The 16673-nt window shown below is 39.4% G+C and overlaps 1 protein-coding gene across 1 annotated transcript in view; it reads left to right on the forward strand.

The window, feature by feature from the left end:
- The first annotated feature begins 11318 nt into the window (after positions 1-11318).
- SLC1A2 (solute carrier family 1 (glial high affinity glutamate transporter), member 2) overlaps positions 11319-16673 on the forward strand; it is a 32670-nt gene continuing 27315 nt past the window's right edge. Inside the window, exons 1-3 of the mRNA XM_010191269.1 lie at positions 11319-11448; positions 13176-13328; positions 13965-14215. Coding sequence (XP_010189571.1) covers positions 11319-11448; positions 13176-13328; positions 13965-14215 — 534 coding nt within the window. The remainder of the gene's footprint in view (positions 11449-13175; positions 13329-13964; positions 14216-16673) is intronic.

Genomic DNA, 16673 nt, shown 5'->3' on the forward strand with positions numbered 1-16673 from the left:
AACAACAAAATGAGTAAGAGAAAAGAATGACTAGAAATGCCTTGAACAGGACAAATGTAAGAGAGACTATGCCATATGGTGAGAGAAAAAGCTTAAAATGTTTTTTTTGGTTTTCAGCTTGTGAGTTAACATTGGACTGGTGAACAAATATATAACGTTATGCTACGAGACTGTACTTTCATAGAGGTTTCTGGCATTCAGAGTTTGTAGTCATAAATTAGGTTAATCGCTATTTAAAATTTCCTTGTAAGTCAGATTTTGGAGAACAGCCAAGAAACACCATTATCTACAGTTGAAGCAGAGTTAATAACTGTTAGGGTACGTAGGAGCAACTTGGGACTTCGAGTTTCCATACACTAATCCAAATTCTGACAGTACTTTCTGGAAGAGAGATTTTCCCCACAGGAAGCACTGAGATGTATTTCAGAACGAAATTGGTGCTGGATTCAGTGTTATGTGCTGGCTCATTGACAAATATCCCATGAACTGAATGCATTTTTTAGTGAATTGGTTGCTTTTTATTAAGGTTATCTGAAGTCTAGTCAAACTTGGCTCTATCTGTGCCCTTTGCAGGGTTTAAAGTAAAACACTGAAAAGGTGAAGGGTCAGCTAGCTCAGCCTTTAGCCACTGGAAGTTGGAAAGGAGCTCTGATTTTTTTTTTTTCTATCTTGATTTTTCAAGTTTTTCTGGTTGAATGTGTATAGCAAGCCTAGCACTATCCAGTCACTTATCAGAAAACATTTACAAACTAATGAGTTTTTAGTACTTCGAGAAGCAACTAGTTGGATATACAGCTTCTAGAGCTTATTGGAAAATGAAGATGAAGCTTCAGTATGAGAGGGAACTTCTGTTTGCATGTTAAAGCATTATCATCTGTGGTCACTGTTTTCAGTTGAAAGATAATTTGGAGCTATATTTCTTGAAATCACCTGGAGGTTTACAGCGCTTCATTACAGCACAGCATTAATAAGACTCCTAATGCATCTGATAGGTACTTCCATGCTGCTATCAAAGCTATAGGAGACTTTTAAAGTGGAGAAGTTCTTTACCATGAGGGTGGTGAACACTGGCACAGGTTGCCCAGAGAGGTGGTGGAGGCCCCATCTCTGGAGACATTCACGGTCAGGTTGGACAGGGCTCTGAGCAGCCTGATCTAGTTGAAGATGTCCCTGCTCACTGCAGGGGGTTGGACTGGATGGCCTTTAAAGGTACCTTCCAACCCAACACATTCTACGGTTCCATGATACCAAGAACAGTTGTCATTGCAGGAGAGGCAAGGAGTTTCCCTTGTTTTTTGTATATTTTTTGCTCATTGACACATATCATACTTTTGTTAATAAATGGTTAATATACAGATTTGGTGAGAAAAAAATACGCTATTAAGATTGAGTCTTTTTATGCCTGACTGTATCTAGACGAATGCTTTTAACTGTGTTTGACTTAAGACTTAATTGTAGAGCTCTGATGTACATACTCGGATATGGGGGTTTACGTGACCACTAGAAACTTGTTCTATGTGGGTTATGTGGTTCAAAATCACTGGTGTAGCTGCTTTCAGTGACAAACTTGTGAGAATTTACTGGAAAAAGGAAAAAGTTATTCAAGAGCCATCACTCCAGAAAAGAAGTCCTAGCAGAACTTGCATTTTGTTTCTCATTGTGACGACAAAATTGTTACTGTCTATCTCAATCAGAGCCCCTTGTCCAGTCTTGCCTTTCTATGAACTACTTTGAATCATATAAAAACGCTACACTTCTACACGTTTTTCTCCCTAGCCAGCATGTCGAGGAGCTGCTGTGTTTCTGATTTTCTCCCATGCTCCCTGCCATAATCTTTGCTCAGTGCCCTTGAAAACTACATTAATCCCTGATCATTTCATAGCCTTTTTATTTGTACTACGTGGCACACCCCAGGTAGAAGCAAATGCAAGATCATGATTTTACTTGTCTCTGAGTTTCTGAGCATGTAAGTAGATAATTTTTGCACAAAGCACATTGTTATTATATCCTTTGCCATAATAATATTATGATTCATCCTTAATTCTGTTACTGTTCATCTGTGCCTCAGTACTTAATTCTGGGGTAATGAAGCATGCAAGTTCCCAAGTTGTTACATGACTATAAAGCCCTATAAGAAATTTTTCAGTTAAAAAAGATATTTCATGTGTGCATTTTTACATAAATAAATTATCATCTTTATGATAGGTATTATACTGTGTGGTTCAAAACACACTTTCTTGCTTTAGACTCTGGATGATGGATAGAATACAATTCCTGTAGATAGAAATTCATGTTATTTATTCCAAACAAGAAAGAAACTGGCAGCCCTTCTTCCACAAAGAACAGATATCCCTTTAAAGTCTGAAGCTTAGGGTAAATCTGAATCTTTTCCATGTCATAGTAGGGATTGCTTTTGTAGGTTGGTTAGGCTTGAGATATAGGAGCAGAAAAGCAGAGATAGTAAACAGACAGAATCGGAGCTTCACCATAAATATGTCAGTGCCAAATTTAAAGACTTGTTTTTAAAAAAAGTTTACGTCCAGACCCTCAGCTGGTGTGAGTCAGAGGAGTTGGCAAATAGGAAGAATTATGGAAGCTTTTTCTTTGTCTGTTAAAATGTAAACTGTATTACAAATTGTGTCTTCCTACCAAGAACAGCTAATCTCTACCAAGGCAGTGTTATTTCACTGCGAGATGCTCACAAGGAGAGGAGCACAACCTAAGTCTTTGGTTGCTCACTCTGCTTTGTAGACTGGTCAGTGCGTGGAGAGGCAAGAAGCACCTTTGGATCTTGAGATTTCTGCAAGGACAGGATTTCTGATCATTAATACTTTTGTCCGAGTAAAGTGCTGGGGATCTTCCTTGTCAAGGACCATGAAAGTCCATGGGACACCTGTCTCTTGTGAGGTCTGGATGAGTACCTTGGCTTTGTTCTTAGGAGCTGTAACTTCATTTCTTTGTCAGGCTTTGTCATGCCACTAAGTTACGAAGTGAGTTAACTCACTAAGGTGTTAAAATAAGGTTTTGATATGACTAGGTAAGAGACTCCCAAAGGCACTGCTTTGTGAGGTCCCACAGCCAGCGGGTTCATGGCTGCCTGGTGGAAGAATACCTTTAATGCTTCCCATGGCTGCCTACTGTCAGACCCACCATGCGGTGGGTAGACGGTTGGTGTTACAGATTTCCTGTTTGCGATTTACTGCAGGTATTTCCATCTCTCTTTCTTAAAACACCTAGGTATTATCCTGATTGTTTTCTCCCCTGCCTACCTGACACTCCTAAAGCATTTCTAGGTATGTATTTACATACATACCTGTGTGTGTGAAATACAAATACCTTATTTCTAACACAACCAGTGTGATTCATGGGATCTGTTTGGTTTATATGGTTTGCAGTGCAGGGTTCCATGAAAAGTAAACTTTAGTTTACAACTTCACCATAGGGAATATGGTGTATATTTCCATATAATATGCCAAAAAATGCTATATAAAATCTAAGTTGCGAGTTAATAGGAAAAATCTTGCACAGGAAGAAGCTTTATCCATGCACTACCGTCTGTCTAAAGAGGTTGTTCAAAGCCATGTATGTGGACATACAGAGAATGTGTGATTGTGAGTAGAAAACAGTTCCTGCCTGCCTGGCAGATCCATCACCTTTACTTCTCTTTCTTGTTGTTCAGATGTATTGCATCCTTTATCCACTTTAAAAATTAAGCTTTCTCAGACAGATTCAAAAGCTAGAAAAACTGTTGAAGGAAGCATTTAGTGAGCAGAAACTTCCTGCCAATTCCAATAGGATTTTAAAAATGCAAAAAATGGAACCCACATTCAAAGATTGCAAACTCAGGTAGACCATGAAGAGTTGTTTTCCTAAATGACCTCAGGAAACTGTTTTAAAAAATCAGAAGAAAAAGATATATGTAACTGCTAGGTAATTCAGAGACAGGAGTGGCTTCATGGAGACCACTCTTCCCTGCAGGTTCAGTAAGGATGCTGCTGGTCAGCTATTTAAATATAGAATCATAGCATCATAGAATTACTTACAGGTTGGTCAAGCAGGACCTGCCTTTCATAAACCCATGCTGACTGGGCTGATCACCTCGTTGTCCTGATGCAATTATGATTAAACTCGTATGATTATGTTACATTCACAGAATGTATACTAAATGCTAACTCGGAGGAAACAACATGGTTGTAAAATGATCCAACGAGAAAAATTCTTCTCCTACTGCAAAAGGCAAGTCATGCTTTGGGGTGTTGTTTGCAATACCAGTCCCTAGGCCCAATCAGGCTCCACAGTAAATGACTAAATCTCCACTAAGAATTCCATAATGTCTTACAAATAACAAGAAAAAACCTACCTAATACAGTTAAAATTCAATAGAAGGACTTAGTGGCAGCAAGAAGCTTAGAATAAACCCCTTGGTAATGCAGACTAAAGCTTACGTTACTCTTGTTTGTAGTAGTTTTGTGTGTTTGCTTTTGCATTTTTAAATGTTACTTTTGTGACAAGGCTGAGACCTGACCAGAATATTTCATTGATATAAAATACAACATTTAACAACTCGACATCACATAGCAGGAGTGATGCCAAAGTTAATGTATACTTTACACAGTAAAAGTATTTTAGCTGCTTCCCCTGCATGGCCTCTCATATTGTGGCTGTATATGATGAGCTTTACCAGCTCCACTGTGGTTTGAAAAACATATCTAATCTAAGAAAATAAACCCCCACACTACAGCACGTGCCGTGGCACAGTGGGACAGTATAGTGCCAGACTATCTCCCAAAGGAAGCTCAGCAGCTGTTGTCTTGATGTAATTAATTTAAGCAGCAGACAACTCTGTTTCAGCTCAAACTAAAAGTTTCTTGGTAAGCTGATGCTTGAGCCCCAATTTTGTGAGAGTTGCAGCCCACGGTCGAAACTCCTCACATCCAGCTAGTGAAATCTCTCTTGTCCTGATGATGTTTCCTAAGTTTTTCATGTCACTGTCTTTTATGTAGCAGCCAGAGTAAACCTGTTCCTATGTATGGGATAGGAGTGAGCCAACTATGTGGGGTGAAGCAGACTCAGTCCCTTTCCCTGTCATGAACACAGCATGTGATCCTGAATCATTGGTGCTCCATCACTGTCTCTCCAAGGAAAGGGGAAAGATGCAACTCTGATCCAAGCCTTGCTGCTAACAAATATCCTTCAGGGTAGATTAAGCTCTCATTTACTGATTGCTGGGATGAGCTCTTCTAGTGAGGCTTCGCTAAGATTACTGTGCACCGAATGCCATGATACCATCTTTGCCATGACTTTTCAGCTGTGACTACATTTGAATCACCTGTCTGAGTATTAGGTGGTGGGCAAGAAGGCATTTTCAGTTTGTTCACCTTTTATTCTGAGGTCAAGAAAGCTAGTTCAACTTTTTAACCATACGTGCACCCACCTTTTTTTTTTTCCCTTAAGCAGTCTAGTCCTCCTGAGAACAACTGAACAAGTACTGACATTTATGCCTTCTATTTACTCATTGTTTTAGAGGAGAGCAGTGTTCGGATTGATGGCAGACATCTAGCTCAAGAGATGTTCTTAGGCCCTGAACTAAAACTTAAGCCAGTCTGTCCAAGGCTGTTTTATCAAGAATTAATCTCACTACCTAAATTGAAGTAATTGCTACAAAACAAACTAATGTTGTATTCATGGTATTCGAGGAAGAAAATTATATTTCGCTAAATCACAGAATCATAAAGGTTGGAAGAGACCTCTAAGGTCATCAAGTCCAACTGTCAGCCTATCACCACCATGCCCACTAAACCATGTCCTGAAGTGCTTCTTGAACACCCCCAGGGAAGGTGACTCCACCATCTCCCTGAGCAGCCTGTTCCAGTGTGTGACCACTCTTTCAGTAAAGTAATTTTTCCTAATATCCAATCTGAACCTCCCCTGGCACAACTTGACGGCATTTCCTCTTGTCCTGTCACCAGTTACATGGGAGAAAAGACCAACACCCACCTCACTACAACCTCCTTTCAGGTAGTTGTAGAGAGTGATAAGGGCTCCCCAGTCTCCTCTAAACTAAATGACCCCAGCTCTTTCAGCTGATCCTCCTAAGTCTTGTGCTCCAGACCCTTTACCAGCTTTGTTGCCCTTCTCTGGACATGCTCCAGTGCCTCATTGTCCTTCTTGGAGTGACAGGCCCAAAACTGAACACAGTATTTGATGTGTGGCCTCACCAGTACTGAGTATAGGGGAAGGATCACTTCCATAAAGCCTTCCTAAATAGTTTGCTGAAACCCCGAATCTCTACTAAATAACCATTAATAAACCTTCAAAAGCTATTTTGCCAGGTCCCAGAAAGATGACTACCCTTATTCTGTTGTCCTACTCTAAAACAGACATTTCTATGCTAATAAAATAAGACCCTCTCCTCTAAACAGCTCATTATTCCCACCCCCCCAAACTGAAGATCAAATTAACCTACAGGCAGCATTAAACAAAGCAGACTTTTATACTGAGAATTACCTGCTTGATTAATTGACACAGCTGAAATACCTTATACAAATTAAACACAGTCTCTGCTAATTTACCTTGTCTACAGCATCTGTTTTCACTAGCCTTGTTACATTTGCCTACATTTTTCATGCAAATGAAAGGTTATTTTTTTCCTTTTAGTCTCTAGGTTTATGCCAAGCTGGGTAAGTATTTGGGAGATGCAGAGTTCTTTCCCCATAACTGACTGAAAATAAAAGGGCATTTTCACCCAAGCACTGTGTAAATTGTTAACCCTTAACTTTTGTGTGGAAAAGAGTTATATTGAGTAACCAAGGAAAAGAAGCAGTTTTTCCAGCCTTTTAGGCCTAGAAACTTTAGTGGGAATATAAGAAAGAAAGAAGCACTTGAAAAGAAGTAGAACAGCGGAGTTTCACTGAGGAAGGTAAAAGAAAGCATAAGAAAAATGCTTGGAGGAAATAGGAACAAAAATCTTAGGGATCTTGGTGTTTTAATTCATTATTTTCCTGCCTTTTGATGCCATAATGCATAGCAATCAGCAAGAGAAACAGACTACAGCTTAAATATTGCAGGTAAATAGATTATCTCATATAGCGCTGTATCTCTCACATTCAAAACTAACTGTAAATATTTAGATAAACTAATATAAAATGCTTAGAGAGAGATTTTTTTTGTACCTTGTGCATACAGTGGGGTTGAGGAGCAGTTTAATTCTGATACTTGTTTCCATTAATGCACTTAGATACCACCTTGACAGTGTAGCGCATATTTGAAGTTAGTAAAAACACAGATTGCATTTACTTGGAGACACTTCTGTACACTCCTAAGGTGAATAAAAATTAAATCTTTTGGGCTCAAAGGAGGTCCTCTCCTTTTCTAGGGATAAGTGCTGCCTCAGGAAGGAGAAGGGTAGTTGACACTGGGTTAGGCAGAAGATCATACTCAGTCATTCAAAAGCTCTTGGTATGTGCTATTTCATGTTACTACACATTTTCTAATATTTGGTCCATTTTTTTGTAAGTCCTGTCAATGTTTTCAAGTGCCTGTAGTTGGCAGAAAATACTATCCCCTTTGAAGGTCTCAGTTCTTACAGTTCTCTGTGGGCCTATTTTGGAGCTTAGTTGTTTGGCTGCTTGTCACAATGACATAGTGAGCAGAACTAATTTGTATTATCATGTTGTGGCTTCAGTGAAGTTAGACTAAAAGAGGTTTTGGTCTGATGGGTTTCAGATGAGCATTCAGAATGCTTTGTTTGTTTGAATAGCCATAGAAGCTCAGTGCGGTGGAACAATGATTTATTTAACCAAGGTAATAATTTGCATGTTTGAAAGATCACAGCTGCTAAAATGCATTCTGCACTGTTCTGTGAAACTTGCCTATGTACAGTGGTATCATTAACATAGAGATTATATTAGCGGTGTTCAGTTGTGTAGGAGGGGCTCATGTTGTTGGTGGACTTCTGGCTTTGCATTTGAGTTCCAGAACTGCCCGTGAGTTGTGGTTCAGTCAAGCTCCACTCTGTCACGCATTAATTTTTCCTTCAGTGAGAAAATCTGAAGCATAGGAAAGTGTTATATGTATTTAAGTCTCTTCCCCGCATGCTTTAATGTGGCACTGTGGCCTTCGTGGTTTGTAGAAAGCTGTGCATGTGTACACACACCAATGTCAGTGACATGCAGCAGAGGAGTAGGACAGATTCAGGGGGATCTTGTCCCTAAGGGCCCAGATTCTGCCCTAATTTACATCTGTGCATCTTGCATTGACTTCAACAGGAACTTCTAGCAGTTGTGTTGCTATGTGACTGCAGGTTTCAGGTGCAAAAACTTCTGCTTTCTTCTGGAGCTAAATAATTACAAGATGCAAATATAGGCACAAAACCAGCACAAGGCAGATGACTCAGTCCGTAAGACAGAAGTTCATTTCCATGAGTCAAAGTTCAAACAGATTTTCATCTTCAAGTAACTGGGTAGAAAATTTCTGGTGCAAAATGCTGATTTTGTCATGTGCTATGCATGAAGCTTTTCTTATCCTTTGCAGAAGGTTTTTATTCATTATTTTTTTCCCTCCTCTCCCTCCCCACCTGCAACATACTCAAAACCCTGGAACAATATCTCATTGCTAAGAGCAGAGCTAACAGTAAAAATGCTTAGATTATTATCCTGTATGGTACTGTTTTTCATGTGATGATAGTCATGTGATAATGCTTTTTTTTAGCACATCTGCATATTTTAGTATTGAGTCTTTTTCTTTAAAAAACCCATACTCATCAGAATTTCAGTTCATGCTGAAGGTTCCCTTACAATCTTGAAGAGCTGAAGGGCGTTGAACATGAATTTTGCTCTTGAGGGAAGCACACAATATGGTATTAAGTTCCCGTAAATTTCAGAATGTCCTTAAAGAGCTTTGTATCCTCATTTCCTTCTCTTCTCAGAGGGCATTTGGATATCTACATTTTACACGGCTGAACTTCTGAAGATGGTTGCTATCATGTAAAAGCTCTGTGTGGTTTGACCACCTCAAGCAGGGCTGGTTTTGGTTCACATGGGGTATAATCCTGACTTAGTTGCTGCAGCTGTGATCCACCATGCCCTCCCTTCATGTACCTTGGTATGCTGACCAGACTTGGAGTAGAAAGGGACCAGCAAAGACCATGCTGTCACTTAGAAATGGATGGGAATAGAAATAAGGCTTGCATACAAGAGCAGGACCAGAGGCCTGGTTCTGAAAGGGAGGACTTATTTCAGCAGTGGTGTCAGGGGAATGATAAGCGTCTGTTGTCTGTGAATTAGAGAAAAGGCCCACAACTAGAGAAGCAGGTATTTGTGAGGTGACTTTCCTTTGGAGGATATGAAGCTATAGGCATGGCGTCAGGTGGGAAAGGGTCCAGGAGACCAGACTAAACCAAGCCCAAAGCAAAATCCCAGAAGGATACATAACATAATATATCAAGTGCTTTTGTTTACCGATCCATTCTTCTTCTGCCTAGTTATTTGCTAATGGAAGAGCCTCTGAGGTTTTCTTTTGAATTAATTTCAGCTGTCCATATTTCAAGTTTCAGAGGCGTATATAATTAACCTGTAGTGAATAAAAGGTCTAAACAAGTTTTACATTTGTGTTCAGAGTGCAAGTGAAACTAGATGTAATCCCCAGTTGCTAAGTTTGGATCCTGAGTTCCTTGATTTTGTGGCACACTTCCAATAGTGATTTAATGGCTTTGTGGCCCATATGCATGAAAACTACAGACACTGTCTCATCTTTCTCATAATTTCTCAAATAACTGCTATGCACATTGTCCCCTGGCTAATCCTTACATATCGCTGATACTTGCATTCATAAATCTTCAAGAAGTAGGCACGCTTCACAGTTAAGCTGTTGGAGTGTGCGCTGATATTCTTGTTTGTTATTCCACTGTCAGCAGTACATATTATTGCAACCACCACTGTAGATTATTTTAAAAGGCACAAATTACAACACTTGGAGGGTTTTCCCCCCTTTAGAAGAAAAAAAGAAAAAAGAGTATCCTCTAATGCGCTTTCTGCTGGTACTACAACCAAATGTGTTGGATGGGAATGCCATTTCACTTCAAGAAGGAAAATAATGGAACTATTTGCATAAAAATGACTGAATTCTTATTACAGGTCTAATCATAGCTTTCTGTTGAGAAACTTTATGAAGACAACAACCTATACTGTATATATATAAACAAGTTTTGATTCCCTGGAAATGGTTTAGTATTGAGAGCATAGAAACTTCATATATCTTTTCAGACCTGTTTTAGATCTGTAGACCTCAGTCTCCTGTTGTAGAGGAAGATTTGGTTTCCTTTTTCTAAAATCTTGTCCTAATCTGGCATAAAACCAGATCTCAAAATACGTATTTTCTTGATAATAAAATATTTGCTCTTTACCCATTTCTCGTATTTAAGTAAACAGCCTTAACTTTTAAGGAAACTGTATGTTTTATTTCTGTAGTATTTTTAGTATTTTTTTTCAAGTACATTTTAATATTTCGCATATAAAAAAGTCTATTGCAAATGATTTCTTAGGCACTGAGAAAGTTAGAGACATGATTTTCGAAGTCTTGTGCTCATGTGCATATCACTTACTCAAACATAAACCAGAGTTAGTCAAAAAACCTTTTCTTCTAAACACTGCCAATTCAATGAAACCAAAGTTTTTATTGGAGAATGTGTAGTTTTCTGACTCATTTTCTGTGGCATTTGTTCAAGTCTCATTAGAACCAAGTTGAAAAAGATTCTTTTGACCTCAGCATTCTTATTATATTACAATAAAATGATAATGTTGAAACTTTTTTTGGAGATTAAACAAAATATTGCAGAATGCTGTATTTTGCAAGTAAATCCTCATTTTTAAACTTTTCGTGAATTAGAATGTGTATGTAGAAGATATTAAAATCTGCGTTTTCCTGCTAATGGAAACTTTGTTCTTCAGCCATCTCTCCTACTTAAGTAGACAGGCATGATCTTTGGAGAAACTTGTTTTTTCCAGCTCAAGACCAATAGCTTAGTCCATGAAACAGTTGGGATGATGTGTCCTGTGAATTCTGTTTACATCTCTACCGTTTGAGAGAGAATGGCAAAAAATACCTTAAAGGCTACACCTTTAGAAGGACAAACCTTTGCCATTTCAGAGACTTCTCCAGAGCAGTAAATATACAGTGTTTGTGAAATGTGGGAAGCAATGGAATATGCATCAGATTCCCCAGTGCTCTATGATGGAAGTAATCCATCGTTTCCTGTCACTTTTGGCATCTTGTGCTATAACTTTTACTTGATTTTCATTTTTTATTCTAGTGCCAACAATATGCCTAAGCAAGTAGAAGTTCGGATGCATGAAAGTCATTTAAGTCCCGTGGAGCACAGATCCAGGAACATATGTGTGCAGTTCTGCCAGTCGCTGCACAGGAACCTGCTCCTGACTCTCACTGTATTTGGTAAGCTGCGTGTCTCTGTGTTTGTTCCTGTAGTATCACAGACCCTGTCTGTGGTCATCAGCTGTTCCAGTTGAATGACCAGGGAGTAAATAGGATGCCCACAGTCATTCTCTTTACTTCAGGTGTGCAGGGTATTGCTAACATGACACAGAGAAAATCCGCACTACTGAGATACATTCTGTATCTGACTTTGAAGGGAGTGTGATCTCAGTCCCAAGGCCAATCAGATCGATGTAATCCAGTAGAACTAAATGCACTACAGATGTTTTTCTCTCAGTTATTTGAAAAAAGACAAAAACTCTTCAAAGTTTCCTTTCCTTCACCTTTTATGTTTCAGTTCATGCTCCACTGCTTTTAAGGTTTGTGTCCCTCTCTGGAGCTGTAAGCCAGTGCTCCGTGATCTCATCCCGAGTATTGCCTCTGGCTTTAGCAGCTTCCAAATATGGAACAGTTTGACATTTTATTGTGGTTCACTGGCTCTTTGCCTGTTTCATTTTCACTGAAAGCCTAACAGCCAAATGCAGAAAATTCATAGACATACTCTATTTTGTTATTGTTTGAAAGACCAGCTGCAGCTCGTCTTGAGCTGCAAATTTCACATCCATATTTTAACAGCCTTCAAAACCCATACTGCTGAAGTGTTTAGACAGTATTTGCTTTGAATAATCTTTAGAGGATACCTGATGCTGATCCAGAAAAAGTTTAAAATATATATTTTTCACTGTATCAAACTGATACTTCAAAGAGTTGTAGTTGCTGCAAATCACAACTCAGGCTTTGCTGTCAAAGTTTTATTACACTTGAAACTTGGGCTTAGGATCACAAAACCAAAGGCACCCAGGATAGAAACATAAAATATCCATGCACAGAGACCATGTTATGAAAGTAAACATCCCACCTAGACTATTCTGTAACAGTCTCAATCCCAAGAGACGGATTTAGATGTTATCAGTGTACAAATCTAAGTAAATGATGAAGGGGTTGTTAGTGATTTGAGACCATTAGTGCGCGCACACACACAAAAGAGAAGGATGTAGATCATCAAAGGGAAGACTAATAAATGAGTAATAAGATTCAAGTTTTCTTCAATGATATGTGCAGTATTTCAGATCAGGCACTCCCTTCCAAAACCCCCAAATGAAACTTGAATCTGTTTTCCTCACAAGACCAAGCCTTCCTGCAGGGTTTCTTTTAGGCTATAAATACTGATACTGACCTTGTTTTCAAGTGGTGCCATTCTCGAGAGCTAGATGTCATACTCTGAAGAGATGGGTCCTAACCTTGGATCTTCTTTCGCTTCTGTATGGCATTATATAAATAATTTCATCTCTTGGTACCTCAATTTTGCCAGCTGTAGCATGACAATATGAATTATATTTGACTGTCCCTCAATGTATTTCAAGGCCTGTACAGTATTAGTAAAAATACTCAAATGACATTGTGGTTTGCAGCAAATTTGTATTTGCAGAAGCAGAATAGTACATTAGGTGTAAGCTCAGCTGGCAGAAGATCCTACACCAGGACCACTTCTCTTTCATGATGAGATACATGGTAAGCATGTTACAGCCTTGTATTAATCAGAAGGCTAAGCTTTCCAAAATCTATCTCTGTACCAAAAATCAGCTGCCTTGTGTAACCACTTTTCTTCTAGGTGGTTCTTCTGGGTAATCAGTGTGCATTCAGGTATATTTATGTTACCTACCTGGTCCCTTTTATTCTTCTTCCAGGTGTCATCCTGGGTGCAGTGTGTGGGGGTCTTCTTCGTCTAGCAACACCTATTGACCCTGACATCATCATGTTAATAGCCTTCCCAGGAGATATACTTATGAGGATGCTAAAAATGCTGATCCTCCCTTTAATTATCTCCAGTTTAATCACAGGTAAGATCCATTAGCCATAAATACCTTAAGATGCTTGCTACAGATATCACCTGGTTTGCTTTTTGTGATGTAGAAAGAATAATAGTGTGATCCTGTCAGGGATTTTGCAGTTGCCGTGTGTACTTCAGAATTACTTTCTGATTAACTTCATTGATTTTAATATGTAGATGCTCTAGTTAATTTATTTTCAAACACATGAACACATACTACCTTCTTGAACATCAGAAATTTCTTAATATGCTGTTTCACCTGATTACTGAATTGGACCTTGCAAGTAAAATGGCATGACACTAGCCAGCCTAGCTTTCCTAAAGCTGTGGCGTCAGCCAGACCATGACCAGTTTGCAGCAATCAAGGGCAAATTATGGTCTGATATCTTCTCTGTTTTTCAATACCGCCTCTGTGATTAGATGGAATCTGAAATGGTTCTCTTCAAATCAGTAGCAGCAGACATTGTTCACCTAAGAATTGCAGGGAGAAGCTTCAGTAATCTGTCTAGTGGTGGGAATTTAGTATACAGGCACCTTTAGGGAGTCATTAAACTTTGCAAATTATAAAGGATTTCATTTGATGATTATTGAATTGGATGTTGACTGTCAATATATTTGTTTGTTTCTTAAAATAAAACACCTGCAGGATTGTCTGGTTTAGATGCTAAAGCAAGTGGCCGATTGGGTACAAGAGCCATGGTCTACTACATGTCCACCACTATTATCGCTGCTGTGCTGGGTGTGATTTTGGTTTTAGCCATACATCCAGGGAATCCAAAACTCAAGAAACAGCTTGGTCAAGGGAAGAAGAATGATGAAGTATCTAGTCTGGATGCTTTCTTGGATCTGATCCGAAACTTGTTCCCTGAAAACCTAGTCCAAGCATGCTTTCAGCAGGTAAATCCTTCTATTCATTTGTTATATTTTTTACATCTTTTTACATCTTTTACTTACCAGAGGTATCTGTAGAGTTAATGTCATTGTTTGGTGAATGACAGAAATGATGATGCAAAGAGAAATACAGGTCTTAAGTCTTGAGCAGGTAAATGAAAGAACATTATTTATAGCTTCTTCATTTCATGTTGAAGTTATTATTTAAATACATTGTTTTTTAAAGAAGAATATTTCTAGTTTGTTATTAAGTAAACTTTTTTTTCCTCACTTTTTACACAATGTGTATAGCCATGAATGCTGGCTTGGGGCTGAAAAGCTGATTAATTACGGGATCTTGCACCCAGGTTTAATTTGTTCTTGGCTGTTAATTACAGAGCTGGTGGTTCTGCAATGCCTTGTTTGTAATATATGGATGATTTTCATTCCAGCTGGTTGCCAGTGGAAATGCACCCCAAAACCCAACCTCTCATAACTTCTATTGCTGTGTTAGAGTCCAGACTAGGTGGGGATAAGACAGTCAAGTGGCTGACCCACCTACAGGTGGCTCCATCAGGCCAGGTTTGAAGCATGCTGGAAAACAAGAATGCTTGCACCATGTGTTGCTTGCTCTGTAGACAGATAATTTAGATGAAAGCTTTTCACCAATGCTTAATCAAACAGCTTCTCTTCGAGGGGTAAAATAAATGAAAAATGTATGCTTCCTAATTTCTGCTTAAGCATACTTCTTGTACGTAAGCTGCTTTTTCCTACAAATAAATTGTTTGGCAATAATGCAGGCTTTTTTTTTTTGTGGAACAGTGTTTTTTGCCAAACCTGTTCTTAAGTGTGAAATGGCATGATAGCTGGAGCTGTAGTTATGGCCAAAGAATAAAGTGAAGAGAAGAGGGGAAAGACAGAAGAGGCCATGAAGGGTGGAAGAATAGAGGGCAACTTAAGCTGCCAAAAGGGTTTGGATTGCTTCACTTCTTGCATGGACTTCCATAAAAAAACCCCACATAGCCCCTGGGGGTTAAAAGAGAGAACATTCTCAATATTTCCAAATCATCATGGGAATGTCAGTCATGTGGTCAAACTGTGCGTGGCTAAACATCACACGTAATGTTGCAAAATTGAGTAAAGGGAGAGCAGTGTACTTACATTTTTTGATTCTTTTCCCTCATTTGAACTATGGAAGAGAGAAGAATTTAATTTCTGGTCAGTTGACAGTGGTGAAATATCTTGGCAAAGGGAGAAAAAGTGGGAGAAAGAAGAATTAAGCTACCAATATCAGATAGTTTTCTTGGAACCTCAATGTTGCTTTTTCAGTATCTATAATATCAATGTCCTGGTCAATTCACTAGTTGTGACTCACCAATTCAATTGATTATTTTTTAAACTTAGTTTAAAAAGCTACTGAGCTTTTTGGCTTTCCAGTGTTTAATTTTCTCAGATTCCAAAATATTTGCCACTAAAGCGTCTGCCACAAAGCCACCTTTCATTTGCAAAGTAAGTCACCCTCTTTTCCTGATGAAACTTGTGCCTTCTATTAGTCCTTAACTTCTCAGCAAGGAGTCAGGCTTTATCTGTCTCTATCTAGGAGGGAAATTAACTGATTTTAATGGTGTCAGGCAGAAAGCATTGAAGGAATGCAATTGCAATTTTGAGATAGTTCATTTGCAGACTAAACTCCAAACAACCATGGGACGTCAATATTTCTTGAATTTTTGTATAGTCCACAAGAAATTCTTAATTTATAGAATCATAGAGTGGTTTGGGTTAGAAGAGACCTTAAAGATCATCCAGTGCAACCCCTGCCATAGGCAGGGACACCTCCCACCAGACCAGGTTGCCCAAAGCCCTGTCCAACCTGACCTTGAACCCTTCCAGGGAGGGGCCATCCACAACTTCCTTAGGCAACCTGTGCCAGTGTCTCACCACCCTCACAGGAAAGAATTTCCTCCTAATATCTAGTCTAAATCTATCCTCTTCCAGTTTAAAGACATTTCCCCTCGTTCTATCGCTACCTGCCCAGCTTTCCTGTACACCCACTTCAGGTACTGCAAGGCTGCTATAAGGTCTCCTTGGAGCTTTCTCTTCTCGAGGCTGAACAGCCCCAACTCTCTCACCCTGTTCCTGTAGGGGAGGTGCTCTAGCCCTCTCATCATCTTTGTTGGCCTCCTCTGGACCCTCTCCAACAGCTCAATGTCCTTCTTGTGTTGGGGGCCTCAGAACTGAATGCAGTACTACAAGTGGGGTCTCACAAGAGCAGAGGGGCAGAATCACCTCCCTCAGCCTTCTGGCCATGCTGCTTTTGATGTAGCCCAGGATGTGGTTGATCTTCTGGGCTGCAAGCGCATGTTGCCAGCTTGTGTTGAGCTTCTCATCAACCAGTAACCCCAAGTCTTTCTCCTTGGGACTGCTCTCAATCCATTCTCAACCCAGCCCTGTAATCCCAGTGCTTGGGATTGCCCTGACTCTTGTA

The sequence above is a fragment of the Mesitornis unicolor genome, unplaced genomic scaffold, assembly GCF_000695765.1.
Source record: "Mesitornis unicolor isolate BGI_N332 unplaced genomic scaffold, ASM69576v1 scaffold4709, whole genome shotgun sequence".
In the NCBI taxonomy this organism is placed as follows: Eukaryota; Metazoa; Chordata; class Aves; order Mesitornithiformes; family Mesitornithidae; genus Mesitornis; species Mesitornis unicolor.